The 26938-nt window shown below is 40.2% G+C and overlaps 1 protein-coding gene and 2 long non-coding RNA genes across 8 annotated transcripts; 2 read left to right on the forward strand and 1 right to left on the reverse strand.

The window, feature by feature from the left end:
• Positions 1 to 548: 548 nt before the first annotated feature.
• On the forward strand, positions 549 to 4957 carry LOC103723879. 2 transcript variants are annotated; one of them, XR_005513264.1, is made up of 2 exons: positions 549 to 2116; positions 4410 to 4957. It is a non-coding gene; the product is annotated as an uncharacterized LOC103723879 (long non-coding RNA). The 2 variants fall into 2 exon arrangements; XR_005513263.1 differs by having other exon boundaries at positions 571 to 3142.
• Positions 4958 to 7325: 2368 nt separating this feature from the next.
• On the forward strand, positions 7326 to 19131 carry LOC103723878. 5 transcript variants are annotated; one of them, XR_003383036.2, is made up of 5 exons: positions 7326 to 9029; positions 9180 to 10881; positions 18281 to 18421; positions 18518 to 18789; positions 18917 to 19131. It is a non-coding gene; the product is annotated as an uncharacterized LOC103723878 (long non-coding RNA). The 5 variants fall into 5 exon arrangements; XR_005513261.1 differs by having other exon boundaries at positions 7331 to 10881; XR_005513262.1 differs by having other exon boundaries at positions 7331 to 10881; positions 18293 to 18421.
• A 3860-nt stretch (positions 19132 to 22991) lies between these two features.
• On the reverse strand, positions 22992 to 26398 carry LOC120111984 (uncharacterized mitochondrial protein AtMg00810-like). The gene is made up of 3 exons (XM_039130556.1): positions 26284 to 26398; positions 23679 to 24011; positions 22992 to 23602 (listed from the first exon to the last, which is right to left on the reverse strand). The coding sequence occupies exons 1-3, from the start codon at positions 26396 to 26398 to the stop codon at positions 22992 to 22994; spliced, it is 1059 nt and encodes a 352-aa protein (XP_038986484.1).
• Positions 26399 to 26938: the final 540 nt, after the last annotated feature.

Here is a 26938-nt window from a genome sequence, read left to right on the forward strand (position 1 = left end):
TCAAGGCAAGGTTGGAAGAATCGGTATCGATAGGCATGCTGGCCGGTGACCGGTACTATATGGTATTGGTCCGTACTGTCTCAACTGCAGTGCACCGAAACCATGGGGAGGGAGAGGAAGAAGGAGGGGAAGAGGGGAGAGAGAGGGGGAGAGGGGACTCACCATTGAAAAGAGGTCGGAGGGGGATGCCGTGGTGATTGAAGGTGTGTGGAGCTTAGGATCGGCCTTGTCTAGGGAGTGGAGCTTGGGCTTGCGCTTGGGCTTTGAGTAGTAGTGGATGGATTGGAAGTGGATGACGGGTAGCAGTTATTGGACCTGTAGGGCTCGAGGAGAGGAAGCAGCGGAGGGTGTTGTCGGTTGTTGGTTTGGACAGTGCAAAGCCGAAGGGTGGGTTTCTTGGCTGGAATTTCATTTTAGTTGGGGAGGAACCCTGACCCTAGCCCTATATCGAGAAGCATTTCTTATAGGGTTTCGGATTGGGGAGGCCGGCGATCGCCGACGCGGGTGGGTGGGTGGGCGCGGGGGGCGGGGAGAGAGGGAGAATTGAAGTGGGAGGTGGAGGCTTGTGGAATCCTTTCAAGAGAGAGAGAGAGGGGGGGGGGGGGAGAGAGGGAGAGGATTTATAGGGGTTTCGAAGAGGGGAGAGAGGCACAGCTGGCATTGTTGAAGAGGGGAGAGGTGCTGGTTGACGAAGGGGGGAGAGAGAGCATGGGCGATCTCGAAACTTCTTTCGACCTGTTTGGCACTTGGATCAGGAGGCTTTTATAAAGGAACCCACCCAAACAAATGAACCATCCCAAACCACCATCGGTTCGGTTTGATTCAAGCCGAACTGCTCGATTCAGGTTGGTTCGGCATTCCCTGGCTCAAGGTGTTCATCTTGATGGAAATGTTGGGTTGTACCTATATCAGCACCTACTAATATAATATGCATGAAATTTTTGTCCTTAGTTTCTCAGCTAATATAAATTGATATATCAAATTGACCAATGTGATATTATCTCATCTTTAAAAATTCTTGTTAGTGTTGCAAGCAAAAGCATGAGCTTCAGGCTGCTTGGACTTGGTTTGTTACATAAAAGGGTGTTCAAGCTCTACTAGTGTTCAAGCTTGTGTTATTACCTCGTTGCCAAACTGGAATGACATTTTTGCCAAAGCCCAAGCATCTACTTATCTTTGCGAGCCCAAGGTGTTGAAGCTTTGCTTGTTTATTAGTCGGTCTTAAATGAGACTTTAGTTTGCATTCACACATTAGTGTCGTGTCAAATGGATAAGAGCTGGTGCTTCGTAGTTCATATCACATGCTTCATGCAATTTTAATATTAAATTATTATTGTTGTTGTTATTGTTATTCTTATTGTTATTCTTATTCTTATTCTTATGAATTCCCCAATGAGTTAACTACAGCGTTGGGTTCAGGAATTAATCAGGCAGGAGGCTTGGAACAAGCCTTGGGTCTGACTAACAACTTAAAAAAAAAAAAGAACAAGAAAGAAAAAAAAGAAGGCATAAGCTGTGACACTTATGCTGCTTGAACTTGCTTATGCTAGGCAAGTAGTTGAAGGGCGAGCTGTTATAAGCTATTTTTGGCATAATTATTTATGTCTGCATTGTTTTCTTTTTATGAACAAATATACCCTCAGCCAAAAGTTTTAGCGTAACAAATTTAAGGAAAAACGTGTGGTGTAACAATTATTCTTATAGGCATGGCCACAAGGTTATCCCTATTCTACTTTTTCTTATTCTTGAAACAAGCACAACTTCACATCTTTGTATTTCTGTTGGAATAGGGTTGGCAAGACTTGGATGGTCTGCTTTTCCATGGATAACCAGGTGCACCCATTTCTTCATTAGGTTATTGTCGTTCTTATAACATGTCTGATAAAATGGGTAAATCTGAGCTTCTTTCTCTGCTCTCAAGCATGCAAGGTTTGTCTTTTCTTCTCTCTTGGTGGCGGTTGTCTTTTGTTGTAGTTGGTATTAGTTCTACTCAAGGTTTGCAGTGCAGGTTTTGGTATCCATACTGGTACTAGGGCTGGTTCGTGGTACCAACATTCGTATGTGCCCCATACCGAGTATTATTTTGCTACCAGTACGGTACGGTAGGTGCAGTATGGTGAGCCATCTAGTAGTTCTTCCTAATTCTCTTACTTTTCTTTTGTTCCCTTGGAGCAGTTTATATTCAAACTGATACACCAAAGTTACAATGGATGCATTGTTTACCTATATATAAAGGTTTAAAGGCTGTTATATTTAGCATCTGGTTTTTCTGTTATAGCAGCAATATATAAGTTAAGATGGGTTCTTCTATTTGGCATGGTGGCCTTTCTGAAAGATTTCTATATATAAAGAGCTATGATTATTTGTCAACCATTTGAGTAATAGTTAGCATTTCTTTTTGAAAAACATTATACTCATGGCTTTCTTCAATTAGCCTTTATACTTTCATTGATGGACTCATTTTTTTGACTTTCATGGAAATGTATGACAAGTGCACATAATTTCCTTTATGATTGTTTTCACTTATCACCTGGAGCATTTGACTAAGTACCCACACCTTGACTTTAACGAAGACATTGGTTGGCACCTGAATAGAGCTATTTAAGAAAAATTTTCTTGGATATTAAGGATCCAAGACATGGTTACGTACCCATACCTGACACATGAACCAGTGTCCATGCAGTGAAGGTTTTCACAAAGTTATTTTTGTTTCTCCATTCATGCGGGAAGAAATGGTTGCCAAATATGTAGCTCCATTCTCTTTTTTTATGAGCAAAAACACCCTCAGCCAAAAAATATTGCCAGCCTTAGCCAAAAAAAGAAGAAAATATATTGTCGTATTCCTATTGCACTATTATCCGTATTTCTGTTGGAAATGTTGTGTCAAGACTTGGAGCTCTGCTGTTCCACAGGCATAAAGTTGCAGGCGTTTCTTTCCAGGATGGTTTTTCCTTTCTTGTCACATTGTGTCCGATAACATGTGATTCCTTTATGCGTACATTCATACGTACGTACGTACGTACAAACATGTGTCTCCTTTATACCTACATGCATACATACATAGATATGACCCCTTTTGTTTCAGGTGAGAGTTGTTATCAGCATATAAGTTATCGGCATATATTCAGCCTCCTTTATGTAGGTAAGGACATGGTTTCCCAAATATATTGGCAAATCTTCTCTTCCAACAATAAATTCCTTAGCACAGAGGGAGCTGGCCACTCAGACAGATGATTGTTCATTCAGGGTGTGGATTAAGTGGCCTCTAATTAATTTTATCTTTCGGCAGGCAAGAATTTGTCTGCAGAAGCTTTTATGCTTCAAGCACTGAAATTTTATAAATACGCCAGCTATGATTTTAGGGTGAGAAACACCTACCACCGGTGCTTGTATAACATGGTTTTCATCTAGGCATGTCAGTTAGTTTTCTGAACTCCACATGCTGAGCTCAAATGGACCCTATCTAATGGTAGTGGATTTGGATGGCCTGCTGTTCTGCAGGCAGTAATTGCATCGTATTGCATGTGTCATACAATGTACGGCAAATGGAGCAATCTGAACCGCTCCTGATTTCAATATCCTTTCTTACATATTCTTTCCTTCCTTATTAATCAATTGCAGCAGTTTTTGAACCCCCCCCCCCCCCCCCCCCCCCCCCCTAATTTTAATATTTAACTAGCACTGGTTAACAACAGTTTTGATGGTATTGTTATTTTCACCCTTAGTGTTCTGTTCTTTCACTTTTGAATGTGGTGGACTAGCTAGATCTTAAAACTACACTTAGTTGGGAATTTCCATTTAAATTTAGGGGTATGATGCTTTTGTTAGTACCACCCAGTCAAGGTACCAAAACACAAGTAAATTGAGAGACTTTCAATAATTCAGAGTGCATGTTTCCTCTTTTCTTTTATGTTTCACTTTTTACCTCCTTGTTTGTTTTTTTTTTTTTTTGGGGGGGGGGGGGGGGGGGGGGGGCTGTCCTTTTCTCTCTCCGTGATGACTTGCTCAAGAGTGAGAAGGTGTGTTCTTTGAGGTCGTGTAATATTTGCAAAAGTCATGTTACTGCTTTTAATACTATGTAATTTAGTTTTCAACCACTTGTTTCACTTCTATTTAATGATTATGGTACCTATTTTTCGTTTAACATTCAATCCCTTATTTGAATTTACACATGCTTGTGCCTTGTTTGTTGTTTCCGCTGGTGCCAAGGACTAAGGTTAAATTGTCATCAAACCATGGATTTAGGTGTCAAGTATTTTGTGTACAGGCCTCAAGTGCTAAATGTCCAGCAAACCAGGGATTGGAAGTTGGGTTGCCTAATGTTAAAATTTTGTTATTGGTTTCCCTTGTTATAGTTTCTTTTTGCAAATAGCATGAGCAAGTTCTCTCGTGTGTTTGGTGTTCTCCAGGCAACTTGTTGAAGCCATTTCCTCAGAGTAATGCTGGTTATCACTGCTCCATTCGCCACTCTGTTGGCTGGTTCAACGGCAGTCAAAAGATTTGTGCAGTACGCCATAAGTTGGGGGTGTCTGGTGGGTTGCAGTTTGGCCGATCTGCAAGTGTCAGTGTAAGCACCCAATTTGGGAGAAATCACTACATGATCAAACCGAGACGATGGCGATCCCCAACGAATGATGGATGGGGCCTACAGAAACTGATACATGATTGGTGCAGTGCTCCGTCATGTGGTGCACGAGGTGTAAGGTATAATTTCGGGCTCAATGAGTGGAGAGGCAATCTTTAGCATTTTTGTTTTCTTGGATATGTTATTTTGAAGAGCTTGGTCGCCCCAAAATGTCTGATAATTGGAGAGATTTGATTACCCTTATATTTTGTGCTTATGATGAGGGTTTTGGGAGAGTTTGTGTTGTTTGCTGGGTTGCCCCTTGTATTAACAATTGAAATGAAATGCTTGCTAGAAGTTGCTAAAAAATAATTTGAGATGCATGGGATATGAAGGATGTGTGGGAAATAGAACTTTGGTGAAGAACAACTAGATGAAAGGCAGATTATGAACAGGAAGAAGGTAAAAAGGACTAAAGGGAAGAGGAAGGATACCACCAGACTCACTCTTATCACCTTACAATCACATCTAGGGCTAGATCTCGAACCTGCACGCTGAAATCATCACCTACTTAAATTAATCAATCATCCAACTTTGTGACATGAAAGCATTAAGACCCTATTTAAGACAGAAGAAACCTTGATAGGACTGCTTCCCTAAGATACCCTTATATGTAGTGTCATAAACGGGGCTGTGAACAGTACTGCTAGGTAACATCTTTATCCAGTATCAAATTAAAATCTGAGATCATTTAATCTTGGTACTTGATTTTAAATGACCCACGGACAACTGAAAACCAAAAAGATACTGAAGTAAAGGCATGAGATGTAGAAATTTTCCATTTTTTCCCTGGTCGGACACCCCATCTGGTTATGGTTCTGTTGATGCAAATTTGATCTTATAGTTTAGAGGAGCGACCGGGGGATTCGAGCTGCGAGGACAAGCCCTCGACGCATCATGAAGTGAGGGGTTATCACGACCATTTGGTAGATGATGTGTTGGTTTTGATGGTCTCAGTCATGCTATGGTGCCTCTGTGTTGTCCCATGTTGGTCTGGGTCATATAATATTTTTTTAAAACAAACAGCCAGAGCCATTTGGTATTACCTTCACTTTTCTATTATCAAAAAAATCTAAAGTTTTGTTCCTATTTATTTTTTGAGATCTTTAATATAGCACTTGCATGTGGTGTAGTCAATTATTTTTTTAATACTACCATGGTGGTGAAGGTGGTGGTAGTGTTAATTGAGGCAATGACAATGGTGGAGGAATAGAGATATGATAAGACAAAGATGGTAATGATAGTAGTGGTGAAGTGACAAAGACAATAACAATAACAGAAAGATGGTGGTAGTGGTGATGAAGGCACTAGTGATGTGACGAAGATAATGATGAGGTGGTACTAGTATGGTAATATAGTGATGATAATAGTAGCGGAAAGTGATAGTGGTGATAAAGTATTAGTGAAAACAATGGTGATAGCAAGTTAAGGTGAAAATGATAATAGTGGTGGGAGCAACCATGATAGCGGTGGTGGTTATCATTATGAAAAAAAAATGAATTTCTTATTTTTCAAAATAAAAAATTAGATATTTTTTGAAATAAATAAAAATAACTTTTAAAAATAAAAAAGCAATATAATTTTTTATCTTAGTCTTTGTGATTTTATTTTTGAAATTAAAAATAAAAAGCCCTATTTTTTTTTTCCATTCTCTTCGTGACAAACAAAAATAAAATATATTAAAAAAATATAAAAAACGAATACGATTTTGGTTTTTGCTATTCAAGAACTAAAAATGCGACGTACGATGCGAAGTCCCAAATGCCAACTGCGGACACAGGCTACTCTTCTCTCTTTCCCTCCTCCTCCCTGTTCTCTCCTTCCCCTCGGACCGGGATGTTGCCAGATCTGGGCACTCCGGCGGCCTGATGTTCGCCGCCGACCTCGCTCATGCCGGGTTCTACGTCCGGTGTCTTCCGCCGGCGCCTCTCCTTGCCGGACTTCACCACCCGCGCCCCCTGTTCTCATTAGTGAGGTAAGATCCGTCCATTCCCCGCTCCCCTGCACTATATCACGTGGATGGCTCGTGCCAAACTCTCTTCTTCTCAAGTTCGGGCGATGGCCTCCATGCCTGGGTCGCCGACAACACTTTTGCTAACGGTTTGCTCCCCGCAGCATTCTTTTTTTTTTCTTACCCAGCGCATACTCAAAATAAGGGCCAACCGGGTTTATGGGGGATTTATTTTTATTTAATAAGGTTCTTGCTTTTTTTTCATATTTTTCAAGAAAAAATTGATTTCTACTACCACTCAAATGGCAATTAAAATGATTTTTTTGTTCTGCAAAGAAATCTTATATTTTGTGAAAATTTAAGATCACAAGTTGTCTTGAAGAAAAGCATTTATTAATTTATGGCAAGCAATAATGAGATCTATATATTTTACAAAATAAAAAACTAGAACAGGGGAAAGGAAGCTAATTCGAATTAAATATGAAGTTTCATTAACCCTTAACATCTAAAATAACTCAAATATGGACCTCATTTTGATTGTTGATGTGTCTCTCAACACACAAAAAAGAAGAGACTCTCTTGCTTGTTATCACAAAGCAAACTCATTTCTCTGAGCTTTTGCTGGATTTTTGGTGGCTTTGTGCAGCCTTTATCCTGATTTTGTTTCTCTTTTACTGTTTCCATTACCACCAACTCAGTGCTGTTAAAGCCACCTACTTAGCATCATTTCTGGTCCTTAGACAAGCCACCTTCTTTCCAACTCAAACCACCAGTCCTCTCTCTCTCTCTCTCTCTCTCTCTCTCTCTCTCTCTTCTGGGCCCAAGAGATTCTGAAGCAGAGCGCATCTGTGTGGAGCTCCTGTCTTCTTCTTCTTCTTCTTCTTCTTCTTCTGGCACAAGAACATATCTGAGATAGCTCCCATTCATTAAAGAAACCATCTTGGGTCTGCTTCTCTGGCTTTCTTGCTGCTACATCTGTCCCGAGTTAAACCAAAAGCTTGGGAGCTCGGCGTTTGGGTTTCCTTGTGCTTTGCTCATTCGGTTCGGGTCGGGATCGGTCCAATTTTAGAAGCCGACCCAGACCCGCGGGTGCTAAAATTAAGATCGGATCTATGCGGGTCGGGTCACGGGTGGATCCGATCCATTTGCAGCCTTATGTCTCTGCAGCGGGTGCAATTCATCAAAGATGCCCGTCCAGTGATGGACGGTCAAGATTGGCAAGTGCGCGTCCATTTGGAAAAGAAGGGGCGCGGCCAACGAGACCTGGCATCAATGATGGGACGTGTCGGCCAACGAGCCCAGGCATCGGTGTCGGGTATAATTTTTCGTCTGAAAAGAGCTGCGTTCGTCTCGGTATCCGAAGCTCCACCTCTCCAAAATTGAGAAAAGGAGGAAAAAAACAAACAAACGCCGGGTCTCGGTTTCCTAAACTCCACTTGGGGTTACCGAGGGTTATTTCTTTTTTCAAAAATAAAGCTACTCTACACTCGCAATAACGCCTTCCCTCTCTCTCAACCCAAACGCATCATCAGTCTTCTTTCATGAGCATGACATGCATTCGCATCGTTCGAAGAAATGCCTACCTCCAATAGTTTGTTGAGGTATGAAAGCTCCGGGGAGAAATAAGTATGGGGTCGGTGGCTCGGCTGGTGTTCCCTCGAGCCGCCCCCTTGTTTCGTTACGCATTCCTTCGCCCCCGGCGGCCGTCGGATCTTCCACCGGTCGCTTTTGAGATCTGTGCAGGCGGGAGTGATGGAGTTTGGAGCGCTTTGAAATCTGTGCGGTGGGTGGTGCGGAGGAAGGTGAATCCTTCTTTCATGCGAAAGTTACAACCCCGATCCCTCTATATGTTTGTGGAGGCAATGATCCCTCTCTGCACTCGTTTGGTAGGCGGGAATAATTTTTACTCCTCAGATTTGGTAGAAAAGATCTTGTCTATAGATTTTGATGGCTTAAAAGTATTTTTTATAAAACATTAATTTTTAATCGGTGGGAAATTAGCTCGCTCATATCCTCCATGAGCTTCTTTTTATATAAAAATGGATTTCCATGAAAATATTATTTTGTTCATTTTTTTTATTTTTAAGAGGTATTTTTTTATTTTTCTATTGACCACATTTTTTTCTCCTTTTTTCTTGCGCGAACCAAACGAGGGAGGCAATGATGATGAAAGCTCTTTAGACCCCTCCCGTGTTTTCTTTTTTTTTTTTTCTTTTTGATAACAATTGCTTGGCAGCTTGGATGGTCTGCTTGTCAGCAGACAACCGCTGCTAAAATGATTCGTTTGAGATGTTGTGCGGGAGGAGGAAAGATGGATCGAAGGCGAGTCTGAGCCTCTAGTTGCTTGTTCCTGTTGTGGTTGAAATTTGGCCTGAGGGTGACTATGCCGGAGGCGAGAAGACGTCGGCCGGGACGGAGAAAGGGGAGAAAGGGAGCCACCTTCTGCGCTCCGGGGTACCTACATAAAGCCTTGGCCGGGGATTCCGGCAAGAGCCCTCCGATGGTTAAATTAGCAGAGTTCTTGGAGAGATTTTTGAGTGTTTTGAATTGCTTTGTATTGCTTTTAATGGCTTACCGAAGGCCTTTTACTACCTTTTTTTATAGGGTGAGCTGTGATTACCTAGCCATTAGCTGGAGGCAGCGTGAATCACGGAGATCAATCTCGTGGGCGGAGGATTCGAGAGATATCTTTCCAGGTTTGTTCCGAGGGTCCACGGAATTTTTTACGGGATTAAGGTTGACAGGGCCGAGATCGGCTTGGCCTTCAACAGGGTCCGAGGTCGGCCTAGCCTCTGGCCGAAGTCGGCTTGGCCTTCGGCGGGGTCTGAGGTTGGCCTGACCACTGACCGAGGTCGGCACGACTCTTAGCGGGGCCGAGGCCCGGCTCGCTCGACAGGAATTGGGTGGTTCCATGCTGGAGTAGGACGATCCATTTTGCCTTCCATCAGTTACCTTATTTTAGACATTACCTTTGATTGCATTCGTATCTTTATGTTGCTCTATCTTTTCTCGAGGCGTTGATGAGGAAACCTCTTTTTGACTCCTCTGTTTTTCTTCTGCAAAGTCTGCATGGCAGCATTGATGGTATGTTGTTTCATAGACAACCATTTGAGAGGAGTACAATAAAAGAAATTATGTGAGGATCCATGCAGGTTTTTGTTTAGTCCCATTTCATGTGCTTGTTAGGAAGGTTTTTTATACTAAAGCAGGGCCAAGCAGATCAATTGATAACCTTCTAGCGTGCCCTCTCTAGTTGATCTCTTGGGTTGTTACAAGGGATGACTTATGGATCAAAGGTGAATTAGATCCTCTCACATCTTCTTCCATTCCTTTTTAGACAACATCCTTGTTTTTTTCTCTTCGCCCTTTTTGAATTTTTTTTGTCTATGTTTCTCTTTCTAAGTTCTTTTCCATTACCCCAACCATCTCGAGATTAAGGCTTAGCTGACTCTAACTAGCTAGCAATTAAAGCTTGGTCGAGTTTAGTTATACATACATGCATGCATACATACATACATACATATATATATATACACACATATATATATACATGCATACATAGACTTACATGCATATGTACATATGCATACATAGACTTACATACATATGTACTGTTGGGGGAAAAATGGATCACTCAAAGCACGTGGTCAAATCGCCGGCACTTGATGACGAATGTGACGATAGCGAGCATACTCTCAGAGCGTCCGACCTCAGAGCGCTCGGTCTCGGCATCGACAACCACAGATCTCATGACCTCGATCTCGGCATGACTCTGGCAGGCATGGTCTCGGCAGAGTTGAGCCCGATCGACCTCAAGGCCAAGAAAAACCTTGTCAAAGGGAGAAGTAGACCTCCCCACTACATCGAAAATCAAGCCCGCCATCTCTAGGATCAAATCCCGCAATCTCTGCCTCAACGGCTGTCAACATTTGAATGCACATGATCTCAACGGATCGCCAGCTAGTCCGAAATCTCGGGTCGTTTATGGTAACTCATTGATTCGCGCAATCACGCCCGATCACAGGTAATTGCTACACCCCCTCCTATAAAAAGGGGGGAGAGCTCTAGGCAGGGGACTTTTCTTCCTCCCTGGCCAGCAATATATCTCTACATCATCACTTTCCTCTCCATTACTTTTCTCTATTAAAAGCTCCTCTCTGACTTAAGCATCGGAGGGCCTACGCCGGAACCCCCGGCTACAGGCTTCTTGCAGGTCCGCTGGAGACAGCCATCCGCCGCCGCACCAACAGCCGGAGCTCCTCCTCCTCGGTCCACGATCACCCTCGGGTCCAATTTCCAGCAACATGTACATATGCATACATAGACTTACATACATATGAACATATGCATACATAGACTTACATACATATGAACATATGCATACATAGACTTACATACATATGTACATATGCATACATAGACTTACATATGTACATATACATACATATATTTACATATGTATATATAGGTATGTATGTATGTATGTATGTACAACTCAACTCAATTAAGCTTTAATTCTAAGCTAGTTGTGTGAGCTAAGCCTTAATCCTGAGCTGGTTGGCTTTTCATATTTTACACAAAGCATTTTCAATGATAAATATCAGGGGACTTGAAAACTCAACCTTTATGGTTAACAGTCACATAGTCTAAGAAACTGAGATGTTAGGGAGAATCTAGAGGCGGTGATGACGAACTTCTGGCTATGTGATGGTAGAGCATATATATATATATATATATATATATATATATATGTATGTATGTATGTGATGACGAACTTCTGGTATGTATGTATGTATGTATGTATGGAGAGAGACACAGAGAGAGAGAGAGAGAGAAAGCTTGAGTTGGCTACACTCACCAGATTGGCAATTGTTTTTGCCTATGCAGCAATGCTCGTTTATAATGGTGGTGGGCAGCTTGGATGGTCTGCTACTCTGCAGGCAACCACTGCAAGCCATTCATTGAGAAAAGTGATGAGACTGCAATATCTAACAAACCAAAAGTGATTCTGAGCCTCTGATTCTCTCCTTCTTCCTCATTCAGAACTAAGCCCTTGTTCACTTGTCCACTCCTTTCTCAAAATTTTCATTTTTTTCAAACTTTTCAATGTTCAAAATATTTATCTGAAATGATTTGGAGTTTATTGATTTCTGTTTCTTCTTTTTCTTGATGTCAGAGTTGGATCTCGACTCGACTGGACTCATTTACAGCCTTTATGTCAAAGTTGGATCTTTTTCTTGATGAAAGCTCTTTAGACCCCTCCCTTGTTTTCTTTTTTTTGTCATTTTGGTAACTATTGCTTGGCAGCTTGGATGGTCTGCTTGTCTGCAGACAACCGCTGCTAAAATGATTCGTTTGAGATGTTGTGCGGGAGGAGGAAAGATGGATCGAAGGCGAGTCTGATCCTCTAGTTGCTTGTTCCCATCCTTTTTATCTTCTAAGATAAGTATTCTATTTATTTCTCTATTCTGTTTTTCTGAAATTTTGTTATGTTTATGAATTTTCTATGATAGCTTCATGCAAATATAAAATAACTTCCTTTAGAGTCTGTTACATTTTTTTCCAAGATTTTGTTGCATTGGTATGTAGCTTTTCTTTTTTGTTCCAAAAAAATGGTTCAATTTCACTGCAATCCAAAATGACGCCAAAGTCCCTTTTTTCGGTATTCAAGTATTTTCTCTGTGAAAATTAAGATCAAAAGATGATTGAAGACAATGTTATTTTGCAAATAATGCCATAGCAAATCTCAATAGGGAGCTAGTCTCCCAGTTACCTTATTTTAGACATTACCTTTGATTGCATTCGTATCTTTATCTTGCTCTATCTTTTCTCGAGGCGTTGATGAGGAAACCTCTTTTTGACTCTTCTGTTTTTCTTCTGCAAAGTCTGCATGGCAGCGTTGATGGTCTGTTGTTTCATAGACAACCATTTGAGAGGAGTACAATAAAAGAAATTATGTGAGGATCCATGCAGATTTTTGTTTGGTCCCATTTCATGTGCTTGTTAGGAAGGTTTTTTATACTTAAGCAGGGCCAAGCACATCAATTGATAATCTTCTAGCTTGCCCTCTCTAGTTGATCTCTTGGGTTGTTACAAGGGATGACTTATGGATCAAAGGTGAATTAGAGCCTCTAACATCTTCTTCCATTCCTTTTTAGAGAAGGTCCTTTTTTTTTTCTTCACCCTTTTTGAATTTTTGTCTATGTTTTTTTTTCTAAGTTCTTTTCCATTAACCCAACCATCTTGACCATCTCAGGATTAAGGCTTAGCTGACTCTAGCTAGCTAGCAATTAAAGCTTAGTCGAGTTTAGTTATACATACATATATATACACATACATATATATCCACATACATAGACTTACGTACATATCTACATATACATACATATATTTACATATATATGGATCCTTCCATACAGTAGTTGACTCCGGAGGGATGGAAGACTTGAGATGGAATGAAACCTATCGCCTCCAGAGAGAGAGATGTTTACCTATCCTCCCCTGCAACCAAATGTTCGTTGGCTAGATTTGAAACCAACGAAGAGGAATCGGACCACCTTCTGACCCGACCTGATTACCCTCATCGAGCAATAAGTAGAACAGCCTTTGAAGCCTTCCCCAATTCCCTATCCTCCTTGGAAATAAATTTTCTCTTGAAACCGAGAAACCGACTCGCTTCAGACATTTGTTTCCTCCTGCCATCGATGTAATGTAGTTCAGCACCTCTACCACCTCCCTCTCCCCAATCAACTTACTCTTCTTTTGACTGATCAGGGAAGATCAAACACTTCAATCAATGTGAGATTCGTTAATGCCTCACTGAAGAAGAAACCAGAATGCTTTCCATGGCCGACCCGCTCCCACATAAAAAAAATACTAATTGCCTCAAACCGAAAAAAAATAGTTAATTGCATTTGATCGAGATCAGGACCCCCCAACAGGGGTAGGGGCGGAGGTGAATAAATGAATGAATAAAGGTAGTATCCTCTCGTGCCCTATTAATTAATCAAGTTCCATGCATTACATCAGGTTGGTCTATTCCACTCGAAGCCCTATTAGAATGGGCTAGAGCGAATCTTTTTTTCCCACTTTGACTTCGCACTCACCGGGCAATAATCACGATGAAGCGTCTAGAGAGAATCATGGGGTAGGTGAGAGGCCTCAAAGTGAAGTCGTTGTAACAGAAGCGCCCCAAAAAAAGCCTACCGATAAAATCCATTCCCTCGTGCTTCCATCAAACGAAGCACTATGCTCTATCCATCATGCTGACCAAGGACAAAACCCATGGATGCTCACATTACTGACAGATAAATCAGGAGAGGTCGACCAAGCAAGCATGATCAAGCCAGGTGAGCCTTTCTTGTTAACCAAAGGCAGAATTTCAGAGAAACTTAGACCCGAAAGGATTGGACCCATTTAAACAAAGTTTGAATTCCAGCTCCGACTAGGTAGACAACACTTGAGCTAGCACTACACAACCGAACTGATCATGGGCCAGAACACCGCTATTGGGGGACAAAGTGGACCTTTACACGAAGCGGAAAACTTTATGATGCTTCAAAGCCCACAAAGGCGAACGAAATTACCTATAATGAATGAAATAGCTACTGAGGCAACTGTACGAAAAGTTGTCTAGTGATTCGACCACCCCCCTAGGGCCCAGGAATGGGTATACTAGAAACAGAGCTAGTTGCCCTTTATGTAAGTATGTATGTATGTACAACTCAACTTGATTAAGCTTTAATTCAGAGCTAGTTGGAGTCAGCTAAGCCTTAATTTTGAGCTGGTTGGAGTCGGCAACATGAATCATTTTCCTCTATTCTACTCTGATAGGATACACAATGCATTTTCAATGATAAATATCAAGGGACTTGAAAATTCAACCTGTATGGTTAACAGTCACACAGTCTAACCAACTGAGATGCTAGGGAGAATCTAGAGGCGGTGATGATTAACCTTCTAGCTATGTGATGGTAGAGCAGATATATATATATATATATATATATATATATATATATATATATATATATATATATATATTGTGTGTGTGTTGAGAGAGAGAGAGAGAGCTTGACTTGGCTCCACTCGAGTGAATTTTCACCAGATTGGCAATTGTTTTTGCCTATGCAGCAATGCTCGTTTACAATGGTGGTGGGCAGCTTGGATGGTCTGCTACTCTGCAGGCAACCACTGCAAGCCATTCATTGAGAAAAGTGATGAGACTGCAATATCTAACAAACCAAAAGTGAATCTGAGCGTCTGCTTCTCCCCTTCTTCCTTCATTCAGAACTAGGCCCTTGTTCATTTGTCCACTCCTTTTTCAAAATTTTCATTTTTTTCAAACTTTTCAATGTTCAAAATATTTATCTGAAAGGATTTGGAGTTTATTGATTTCTGTTCTTCTTTTTCTTGATGTCAAAGTTGGATCTTGACATGACCCGACTCATTTACAGCCTTTATGTCATTTGTTGAGGTATGAAAACTCCATGGAGAAGTAAATAAAGGTTGGTGACCTGGTGCTCCCCGAGTTGGCACCCTCTTTGTTATAAGATGAACAAAGATTCTATAGAGTGCCCGCCAGGTCATGAACTGGAGATCTTCCGAACTCGGCTCTTAAACGCCATACGCCTCTCTATATATGTGCCTTGGTCTATCGTTTCTATGGAGGTAGTGATGATGAAGCTCTTTTAGATTCCTCCCTTATTTTTCTTTTGTGACGATTGTGAGGTAGCTTGTATGGTCTGCTACCTCTGCTGCCATTTGTTGACAAAGATTGCAGATGAAGTGGGATGATGGATCAAAGGTGAATCTGAGCCATTCCCCACTTGTCCCTATCCATTTTATGTTCTGAGATAAGTACCCTGTTTATTACTCTGTTCTTTATGATATTTGTATGTTGAAATCATGCAAATCGGAGGTGATCTGTAAAAATTCATTTTCTTCGAGGGATTTATAATGTTTTTGTTGGGTTTTGTCACAATGATATTTATCTTCTTTATTTTTCTCGAAATTGTCCCTACCATCCAAATGGCACCAAATCCTCTTTTTTGAGTATACAAGTCTTTTACTTTCTAACAATTTAAGACCACAGAATGGTTGAAAGAAAACATTAGAAATCATGCCATAACAAATATCAATGGGAAAGTAGTCTCCCAGGTACTATTCATAAAAGATATAAGGTGGCAACAGGTGAAGTGAACATTTTAAAACAACATAAAGAAAAAATAAAACATGAAAAGAAACTTTAGTATAATTAAACGGAATTTGTGCAAACCCCAAACTTAATTCATATGGTGCTGGTGCGTCGTTGTTTCTGTAGCCTGTTCAGTCATCAAGGAGGAATCTAGAATGGATAGCCAGGATTCCTAAAAAGCTCTTTGGAAAGGGGGTGTCTGCTCATTATAACATTACCGGATTAGTGCCTGATATACTAGTATTTTTGTTCCTATTCGGGATCTGAGTCTAATGCTATTATTCTCCACTCCTCTTTATACCTTTCCTAAATTACGATTATGAAAATATCTCATATAAGGCCCTTAAATTAGGAAAATAAAAGATTTCTATGTGGGGAAGAAATCTATAAATGGCAAAGAGATCTCGTGTTATTAAAGCATTCTGAGCAGTTTTTAAATTAATATTTGGCCTCATACCCTTCCTCTCAAAGTTTAAAATATCGCCTGTTATCATGTTATAATGGGTGGCCATCTCAGGCCCCTTCCATTGTTATGTATCGGAAAGAGTAGTGGCTCTTACAGTGGGTTATTTAGTGGTACAGTGGCCCATCATAACACTGTTGTTATTCTCATGTTCAGTTTCTTGCTGAATAAGATAGTGTTTTCAAAATTCAAATGTGATACTGACTTTCTCTCCAAAGGACCTTGTACCATTTGAAAATATACTTTTAATAAATGAACAATGGTTGGAAAGTAAAAATGTTATTCTTTGATTATTTTCTGTTATAATATGGTTATACAATTGCATTTTAATGCTAAAAAATTTGAAATCAGTGGGGCATGTAGCGGCTGTTATATCTGTCATAACAGTCATATAACGGTTATGATGACGGCAGGCCTCGGCTCAAAGGAAGGTGAATCTTTCTTGAATTAGGAGGTTTCGAGGAGAGAAGACAGATTGCCCAAAGTCCCCTTCTTTTGTTTGCCTTTCTCTGAAGTATCCAAACAGGGCAAGGTAGTGATGATGAACCTTCGTCTCTTTAGTATTCTCCTGTGATTCTTTTAACGGTGGCAGGGCAGCTCGGAAGGTCTGCTGCTCTGCAGACAACCGCTGCAGCCATTCGATGAGATGAGTCCAGGGTTGATGAAGAAGAGATGATGGATCAAAGGAAGCAAAGGCCCCATATAAAACGGGAACAAGAGCTGGCTATGAGTCTTCCCTCTTGATGGAAGGGAGGTGGAGAGTTTCCTGGCCTGCAGAGGGGCAATATGGGAAGTTGGGGACAGTAGTTTTGTTTTGGGTGGAGAAGAAAGAGAGAGGAGGGATTTGGCTGGCTTGATACACATGTCTGAAGCCACTCTCATCTTTCATCCCTTCTCTTTTTGGTTTTGGTCTTGGTTTTCCTTCCCTCACATTACTCCTGATCTAGCTGGGCCATCAGAAAGAAAGATAGGGGGATTGGAGATGGACTTCTTGGAGGCTGGAGATTCTTTTAATTTTCTCCTCTCTATTTCTTCTCCCCTCTTGGGTGGTAGAGAGAGAAAAGGAGGGAGGGGGTTGAATGGCTGCTGTGCTGTAATGTTGCAGTTGCTGCTTGGGTACTCACTTGATGGGGAGATGGTGGGATGGGAATTAGGAAGAGTTGGTCGGTTGGTGCCCTGGTGCTACCAGGAGCTGCCCTCTTCAACAATATAACATGGCTGTTATTTAAGACCTCTCTGTTTTGAATCCATTCTTCTCTTTATGTTGTTGTACTTTTTATATGGAGGCGATGATGATGAAACCTTTTTTGGACTCCTCCCTCTGTTTTCCTTTGCAACAGTGCATGGCAGCTGGGATGGTCTATTTCTATTTCTTAATAGACAACCGCTGCAATCACTTGTTGAGAGGAGTGCAGCAGAAGGATGTGACTTGTGAGGATCCGTGCGGGTGTTTGTTTAGTCCCACATCGGCTGTGTGTTTGGGTGGTCCTGGCAGGGCAAGGACACCAATTCATAACCTTCTGGCTAGACCTTTTTGGGTGAGGTCTTTGGTCGTTATAAAAAAAATGAATGATGGATCAAAGGTGAATCTGAGCCTCTCTATGTTTCTTCATTCCTTTCTTTCAAAGACAAGGTCCCTTGTTTTTTAGTTCATTCTTTTCCAACTCTTGTTTGTCAATGATTCTTCTATGTTTAAGTCTTTCGAATTTGTAGTGATCTCTAGAAGATTTGTTTCCTTCAAGTTTTTTCATTTTCATAGGTTTGCTTAAATTATTTGTATCATTGTCTCCAATAAAGGTTAATTTCCGTTACCATTCAAACGCCACCACATTCTCTATTTTTTCCAGTATAGGACACTCGTTCTGTTTGTGAAAATTTAAGATCACAAAATGGTTGAAAGACAAAATATTAGAAATCTTACTGTAGTTGAAAATAGTAGTATATTTCAAGAAGTAAATATTCTAAACAAAAAAAAAGAAAAGATTGAAACAAGGAAACACATGTTTATGTAATTAATCAGAATTTTTGTAAACCTTAACTACTTGGTAGTGCATCTGTCAGGAGGCCATGTGATGAAGTTATGAATGGAGATGAAGATTCTGACACATTGTTCTCATCATACGTAGCAGATCAAGATTTTGGCACATGATTCTTGTCCATGTATCTTCATGTATCTTCATATCTCACCAGGTAATCCTGCACATGATTCTTGGACATATCTTTCATGGTAGTCGCTTACCTTGTGCATGTATCTTCATATCTGCCTTGCTTTCTTTTTATGAACAGAAATGCCCTCAGCCAGAAGTTTTAGTTGTGGTGCAATTATTCCCATTGGTATGCTCACATGGTCATTCCTATTCTGCTTTTTCTTATTCTTGAAACAAACACAGCTTTAGATACATCTTTGTATTTCTGTTGGAATGGGTTTGCGAGACTTGGATGGTCTGCTGTTCCATGGATAACCAGGTGCGCCCATTTGTTCAAAGGACGATTTTTCTCATTCTTGTCACGTCTGTTAAAGGGGGTAAATCCGAGCTGCTTTCTCTTCTCTGAAGCATGTGAGATTTTTTTTTTTTTTTATCTTGGCGGCATTTCTGTCTTTAGTGGTAGTTGCTACTACTTCAACTCAAGGTTTACAGTACAAATTTTGGTACCTATATTGATGCTAATTTGGTACAATATCAGGACTGGCTGGTTCATGGTGTACTGATCAAGGATTGTTGTGCTGGCATTAGAGCTCAGATCGGTTGTCTGGCGGTATGGTTTGGTACACTCTTATGCTATTCCATCCTAATACTTGCGCAGAGGCTGAGGGAAAGGGAGGGAGAAGACTGGCGGAGGCCAATTGAGCATGTCCTAACGTGGCCGCAAAGAGGGCGGGAGAGGGAGAACAGGAAAAAGGAAAATAGAGAGAGGGAAGAGGAAGAGAAAGTGAGGGACAAAGAGTAGGGTAGCGGGCATCCGGAAGAGGGCGGAGGATTCATGCAGACGGGTTGAGGGGGGTGGAGGGGTGGTCGGTTTGTTCGAAATAGGGATTTCTAAGGGGCTTCTTTTCCTTTTTGAAAATTTGAAGTAAAGTTGGTGAATCTCTTGTCGACTTTAATTTTTTTTCAAAATAAAAAAAAAAGTTTGCGGATTTTACATAAAATTTTTGAAAATAAAAAAAAGGACTTTTATTTTAAACGAAATGGAAGAACCTAATGGAACTCTCCACCTTTCCATGCATCGTCTTGGCCCTCTCTCGGTGGTCCGCCACCCTCTCTCTCTCTTTCTTTCTTTCTCTCTCTTCATTCCATCAATGGTTTTCGCCGTTTTTGGTACGGACACTAGTGTAATTTTGCTACCAGTATGTTTTGGTATAATACAGTATTTTTTAGTATGGTCAACCATCTACTAGTTCTTATCTCCTTTTCTTTTGGTTCCCTTGGAGCAGGTTGCATTCAAACTGATGCGCCATAAAGTTCCAAATGATGCATAGGTTTCACATCTATAACAGTTTAAAGGCTGTTAGATATGGAAATGCTTGTACGGAATAATGTGTATTCTTGATCTTACATACATACCTACATGCATATAAACTTTCCACATACGTAAATGTCTCTCCTTTATTGCAGGTAGGAGTTGTTGTCAGCATATAAGCAATTCACATATACTCAGCTTCCTTTATGCTGGTATGGTATGGATTTGGTTTGAGCTAAAGCTACACCAAGCACTTTAGGCACATTATTTCCTAAAGGTGTCGGCAAACCTTCCCTTCCACCAACCAATTTCCTTGAAATAGAGGGAACCAGCCACTTAGATGAATCTGGATTAAGTCGCCTTTAATCAATTTTATCTTTGCACTGGCAAGGATTTGTGTATCATGCCAAGCATGATTTTAGAGAGAAACACCGGCCTCTGGTGCTTGTGTATCATGGTTTTCATCTCCGCATGCCAATTAGTAGTCTTCTGCACCCCATGCTAACTAAGCTCAAGTTGACCTTGTCTAATGGTGGTGTATTTGGATAGACTGCTGAGATTAATTAAAAAGCAAAGAAAAGAATATGTAAGAAATTTGTATAAGAATCCCTAAGTCTTTTTTTCTTTAATATAAATATAATATCTTCTATATATCCCTCCTGCTTCAAATTCTTTAGGAATCTAGAGACCTATGTATCCTGTGTGGATCCAACTTTTATCAAAATCTCAAAGTTGTGAAGTATTTTTGTGATTGGATTTGAATAAATTTGTATTTTTAGCATGATGAGTACGCCAAAAAATAAATAGAGAAAGTATGTGATAGCTTGTGTGGGCGTATGTTTAGTCCAATATCCGTTATTTATTGCGTAGATCTTGGGTATTTATACAGAATCAAGAAATCTAAATAATATTTTCTGATTGATTATTTTGGATGAGATTATGGATTATTATAATTTTAGTTTTTCTATAATTTTTATTTATAAATTTTGGTAAATTAGATACTTTGCCCTTCCTCCCTAAGATCTGCCACTTCCTCCATTTCCTCCATGTGGAGCACCATACCCAATTTGGGACTCATTGGAGAAAAGAAATGCTTTAATTAGCGTGCAGATGGCACCAAATTCTTTCCTTTTATTTTCTTCATAAAAATATTGTTAACATTGAAGAAAATATCACATGTCAATAAGCAAGTAAATTCCTAAAGGGCATTTTTCATAAAACCAACTCTTTTTTTTATGATTTTTCAATTTTATGTAGGTTTTCTCTAACAGGATCATGCATAGTTGCCATTTAGTGGATAAAGATGAACTCTGTTATTGTCTCACTTCTATCATTAAGTTAAATTAATGATGGCTTAACTGAGAAGGGACGAAGAGAATCTCTCAAAACCTCTCTCTCATACACACTATCTCTCACTGCCGAAGATTGTCGGTTATTTATGGAATGGGTCCCCTGATTCTTTTCCTTTCTTGTTTTTTTTTTTTTTACTAAGATTGGTGGATCATATCAGCAAGTATGGATGCATCCAATAAAGTTAAAAAATAAAATATCTTGAGTGCTACCTGAGTGACTGGCTACATAAGCAGTCATTCAGTCCGTAGCTCCATTTGCATCACGAAAAACATACTTGGTTTGAAAGGCCTCTTCATCCTTCACCATTGTTCAAATATTTCGAAGAAAAGGGTGGATGCAACCATTACCCCTTGGACCCTCCGGATCTAACTGATAATTGTGGCCGAGTTTTTCTTCAGGACAATGGAACTGGCTTGTAAAATACACCGGGCGCGACGAAGATCCGCCTCCAGAGTCAATATGCCGAGAGTTGACTATCTTCTGCAGCCACGATCCTGGTAGATGGGTCCAGAATAATAAAACTCACGTCGCCCCTCATACCTCCGTCCAAGATAGACCCATCGAAGATGATTTTGAGAAAACTCAGGGATGCGAGCTTCCAGGTAAAAAATACCGTATGGGATGCTGCCGAAGCAAAATGGGAACCCCAGATGTTTTGAGCTGTTAAGGGGACCTTGACAGATATGATGTGACTGATCTCTGCCGCCTGCACACGGCACTTTCCACAAGTTTCAGCGATATGCTGTGTTCGCTAAAGGTTCAAGCGTTCCTAGCCAGCCAAATCTGGTAGGATGTGCAAATCGCTCGAGCCACCTTCTGGCGAAGCAGAGGAGATTTCAAACATCGGCACATCGCTTGTATAAACTGGTTTCTTGTCATTTGCCATCATTGATTCATCCTCTTCTGGGATAATGTTTATCATGAATCACCACAAAAGAAATTGGACAGGCCCTCTGATCATTTTTCTCTCTTGTCCTAAAATCTCCTAACCTTCTTCCTCTTGGATTCTCTCTCTCTTTGTACGGTTATTGTTGCCATCACCATCCAACAGAAAAAAAAAGAAGAAGAAGCAGCAGCAGCAGCAGCAGCAGCCCCCCAACCACCTACCTCTCTCCTTCTAGAGTGTTGCCATTGTCATTATCGCCATTCGTAGGAGCAAATCCTTAACTACCAGCCTTTTTTGCCCGTTCTTGAACTTTGTCATATAGAGCTTGTGCCCGTACTTGCAATTCTCAGCCTCTTGTTCCGTCTTCCTGGATATTAAATGACAAAGTCTTGTCTATGAACAGATATTTTCTTGACAAGGACGAGCTACGCAAATTAAATCTATCGTACGTCATGTCAATGATTTACCGATGAAGTTAAATCTAACATTAAAATATTTTCTCAACTTTTTTATCAGCCACCAGAAAAGAAATCCCTTTTTTCATCCCAGGAACAGTGTCCCTTAGCAATAGACCCACTCGTATAGCTACTTGTCCTGTCCTATAACGGAATAAAAAAAATTACGACCACCAAAAATATAATTTAGTTAATATCAAAAAATAGCTCCAGCCCCATTGCTATGAACAAGAACAGGGAAGGAACTGAGGAAAATGGCAAGCGATGGGAAGAAAGGAAAGAAAATTTTTATTCATTCTTTTCCCCTCATACATCGAGGTATTTATATTTGAAAAGAAGAACTAACTCTATGCTTTATATATAAAAAAATAATATGAGGTAAGTGAAAATATGCCTCCTATTGCAACTGTACAGAAAACCAACTTAACCAGCCACGTGTCCATCAACTGTGTGACCATATTGATTCTTCTAAAATTTCCCCTCAAGATGAATATATATTGATCATATTCATCTTGCGCAATAGATTATGAAATTGTAATTTTCTAAGAGCCTTTGTGAGAATGTCAGCTATTTGCTGACTCGAGGAAATGTGAATTGGCTTGATAATTCATGCTTGTAGTTTTTTGCGAACAACATGACAATCAATCTCTATGTGTTTAGTACGTTCATGGAATACAGGATTTTTTGCAATGTGTAAGGCTGATTGACTGTCACAGAAGAGTAAAGCTGGTCGTGAATGATCAATTTTCAAGTCAGCAAGCAAGTATTTTAACAACAAAACCTCACAGGTTGCTGAAGCAAGAGCTCTGTACTCTGCTTCAGCTGAAGATCTGGAAACTATGGACTGTTTCTTTGACTTCCAGGATACCAAACTGTGACCCAAGGACGTACAGTACCCTGTTATTGACTTTCTGGTGTCCTTACAGCCTCCCCAATCTGAATCACAAAAATCTTTGATGTGCAATTCTGAATCAACAGAAAAATACAACCCTTGTCCTGGATTTTGCTTGATATACCTTAGCACTCTGTAGGCAGCATTCATGTGTGCTTTTGCTGGCTTATCCATGAACTGATTAAGCTTACCAACAGAATAAGAAATGTCAGGCCGTGTTGTAGTTAAAAATAGATGTTTTCCAATCAATCTTCTATAGCTTGTAGGGTCAATGAGCAGATCTTCATCAGTATTCTGCAATTTCAGATTAGTCTCCATAGGAAAATCTGTCGGTTTACACCCCCAAATAACCAGCTCCTTCTAAGATTTCAAAGGCATACTTTCTTTGTGATAAGGAAATACCTCTTTTACACTGTGCTACTTCAATTCCTAAGAAGTACTTCAATTGTCCCAAATCTTTGATTTTAAACTGCTCATTTAAGAACCCTTTCAATCGAGTAATCTCATTCATATCATCACTGGCCAATATGATATCATTAACATAAACTAAAAGTGCCAAGAAGATAGAATCATACTTGTATATAAACAAAGAGTGATCAGATTTGGACTGCTCAAAACCATAGTTAAGCAAAGCTTGTGATAATTTTGAGTACCATTGTCTTGAAGCTTGCTTTAGGCCAAAAAATTTTCCCTTACTGCCAGCATAACCAGGAGGTAACTCCATATACACCTCTTCTGCAAATCACCATGAATGAATGCATTATTGACATCAAGTTGGTGCAAAAAATATCCACGAACAGAAGCAACTGCTAAGAGTATCTAATTGTGGTCATTTTAGCTACAGAAGAGAGAGTTTCCAAGTAATCAATCCCAGCTTGTTGAGTGTAACCATTTGCTACTAACCGAGCTTTGAATCGCTCTATAGTCCCATCTGACTTGTATCTAATCTTGTACACATACTTACATCCCACTGGCTGCTTACCAGGAGGCAAGTCAGTGATAGTCCAAGTCTCATTTTCCTCGAGAGCAGTGAGTTCAGCTTTCATAGCTTGACACCATTCAGGACGCACAACAGCTTGAGAGTAGGTTTGAGGGACGAAATGTGAAGAAATAAAAAGAGTAAAAGCTCGATGTGGAGGTGACAATTTTGTGTAAGACAAAACAGATGAAAGAGAACAAGATAATACTTGAGTACTTGAAAATAGAGCAGATCCTCCTGTCATGGAAGATGATGGACTATTAGATGAATGAGATGACCAGTTACAGTGATAATCTCTAAGATAAGAGAGAGGATGTCTCATTCTGGTAGGTCGAGGACTGCTAGGTGCATGGTTTGTAGGAATAGGAGAAGAAGTCTGAACTTGGGAGTCAGAAAAAGAAGTGACATTAGGAGAAATGTCTTGGCCAAAGTTCTGAGTTTGAGAGCCGAGAGTGGAGGTGACATGGTGAGGAAAATCATCCGTGATTTGCAGAGGTACAACTACAGGGGATGTGCCTGATACGGAGATAGTGGAGATTACATGCTGCTTTTGAAAGGGAAAGATCTTTTCATGAAAAACAACATCACGAACCACAAAAACTGAGCGAAAACTCAAGTCATAAAATTTGTATCCCTTCATGCCAAGAGAATAACCAATAAGGACACATGCAGTGGCTCGAGCATCGAACTTTGATCTATTTTTAGAGAGAGTTGAAGCATAACATAGTGAACCAAAAACCCGCAAGTGAGTGTAGTGAGATGGTTTACAGAAAAGTAGCTCATATGGTGATTTATTAGACAAAACAGGGGTTGGAATGCGATTAATTAAATAAGCAGCGGTCAAAACACAATCGTCCCAAAATTTCAATGGAAGATGAGCTTGAAATCAAAGGGCTCTTGCAACTTGTAACAAGTGCTGGTGTTTTCTTTCAACCACACTATTTTTTTGAGGGGTTTCAACACATGATTTTTTATGTAAAACACCTTTGGCTTTGAAAAAATCAGGCATGTGAAATTCAGGTCTATTATCACTACGAATTTTCTTAATTTGTACACCAAACTGTATGGCAACAAGAGTAAAAAAAGATTGGAGCAGCTGTTGGGTGTTTCCTTTTGTTTTCATAAGATAAACCCAAGTAGTGCGAGAATAATCATCTACTACAGTCAAGAAGTAATAATAACCCCTAATTGTAGTAACTAAATAAGGTCCCCAAATGTCACAGTGTATAAGATCAAAAATGGAATAAGTAACACTAGTACTTAATTGAAAAGAAAGATGTTTTTGTTTTGCTAAAGGACAAACTGTACAATGTTGATGAAAGGAGTTTACTCCTAAAGATCTTTTTATACAATCAAGGCGATCCTTAGACAAATGGCCTAACCTATAATGCCAAAGATCGAAATCATTACGAAGAAAAGAAGACATATGTGACTCAGCACCATGTGCTTTACTGTGAGATGGAATAGCAATTGAAAGATTGTAGTTTTGTGTGGAAGACTGTTTTTGAGGTTTGGAATGTAGTTTATAAGGCAAATGCAAGTAGAAAAGACCATCACGTTCTCTAGCCAGTCCAATCGTCATCCATGTAGGCAGGGTCTGAATAAAATAAAGTCCAGTAAGAATGATTAGACAATATTTCATTGTCTTAGCGAGCTTACTGGCAGAAATTAAATTGAAGGTGAAAGAGGGAACAACAAGAACATCAGTGAGGATTAAGTGTGGAGTGATGTGGATGGTGTCTCTGTGTGTGACAGAAACAGATTCACCATTTGGGAGTTGTACAACAGAATTCACTTGACAAGAAACGGAAGTTACCAGGGTGACATTACACACCATGTGATCTGTGGCACCTGAATCAATGATCCAAGATGATTGTGAAGGATGATAAGGTGTATGTGACAAGAGAGAAGTATATTATGGTTCGTGAAAGACACTAAAAATTGAATGAATTGAAGGATAGGGCAGAAGAGTATCGGACATTGGTGGGGGACCTAAGACACTGCTTGCTTGGTGTGAAGTTTGGTTACCTGATAATGGTTGTGAGATGTCTGAATTTGAAATCAATGAGAGAAGCTTATGACATTGCTCATGAGTGAATGGGAGTTGTGGAATGTCACCAGCTGCATCCTCTTTATCGGTCATAGCTCCTTGTGCATAATTGGCAGAAGTGGTACTCTTTCTACCAGAATTTGTAGATTTATTGCGATTGATCTTCCAGCCAGGTGGATATCTATGCTTTTCAAAGCATTTGTCCTCTGTATGTCCTTGCTTCCCACACCAATTGCAAATGGGATATTTCTTGGTTGCTGGATTTGTTCCTCTGATATTGTTGCTGAGGCTTGGTTTGACTTGCTAAAGCAATAGGCTCTACAGAAACATTATGACCAAAATTGGCTCGATTAGATTTCTGCTTCTCAGCTTGAAGCACAGTGGAGAAGACTTTGTTAATGGAAGGTAAAGGTTCCATCAACAGTATATGATCTTTGACAGAAACAAAATTGACATTTAAACCATTAAGAAACTTTACAACATAATCCTCATGTTGAAAAGAGGCAATGGTGGCGAGGGCACCACAATTGCAAGTAGGAGTACATTTGCAAGAAGGAAGAGCTCTGAACTGCATTAATTCATCCCCATCAACGAGCTCGTCAAGCTCTTCCACGCTTGGGTTTGCAGAAGATT

This window comes from Phoenix dactylifera, chromosome 9, assembly GCF_009389715.1.
Source record: "Phoenix dactylifera cultivar Barhee BC4 chromosome 9, palm_55x_up_171113_PBpolish2nd_filt_p, whole genome shotgun sequence".
In the NCBI taxonomy this organism is placed as follows: domain Eukaryota; kingdom Viridiplantae; phylum Streptophyta; class Magnoliopsida; order Arecales; family Arecaceae; genus Phoenix; species Phoenix dactylifera.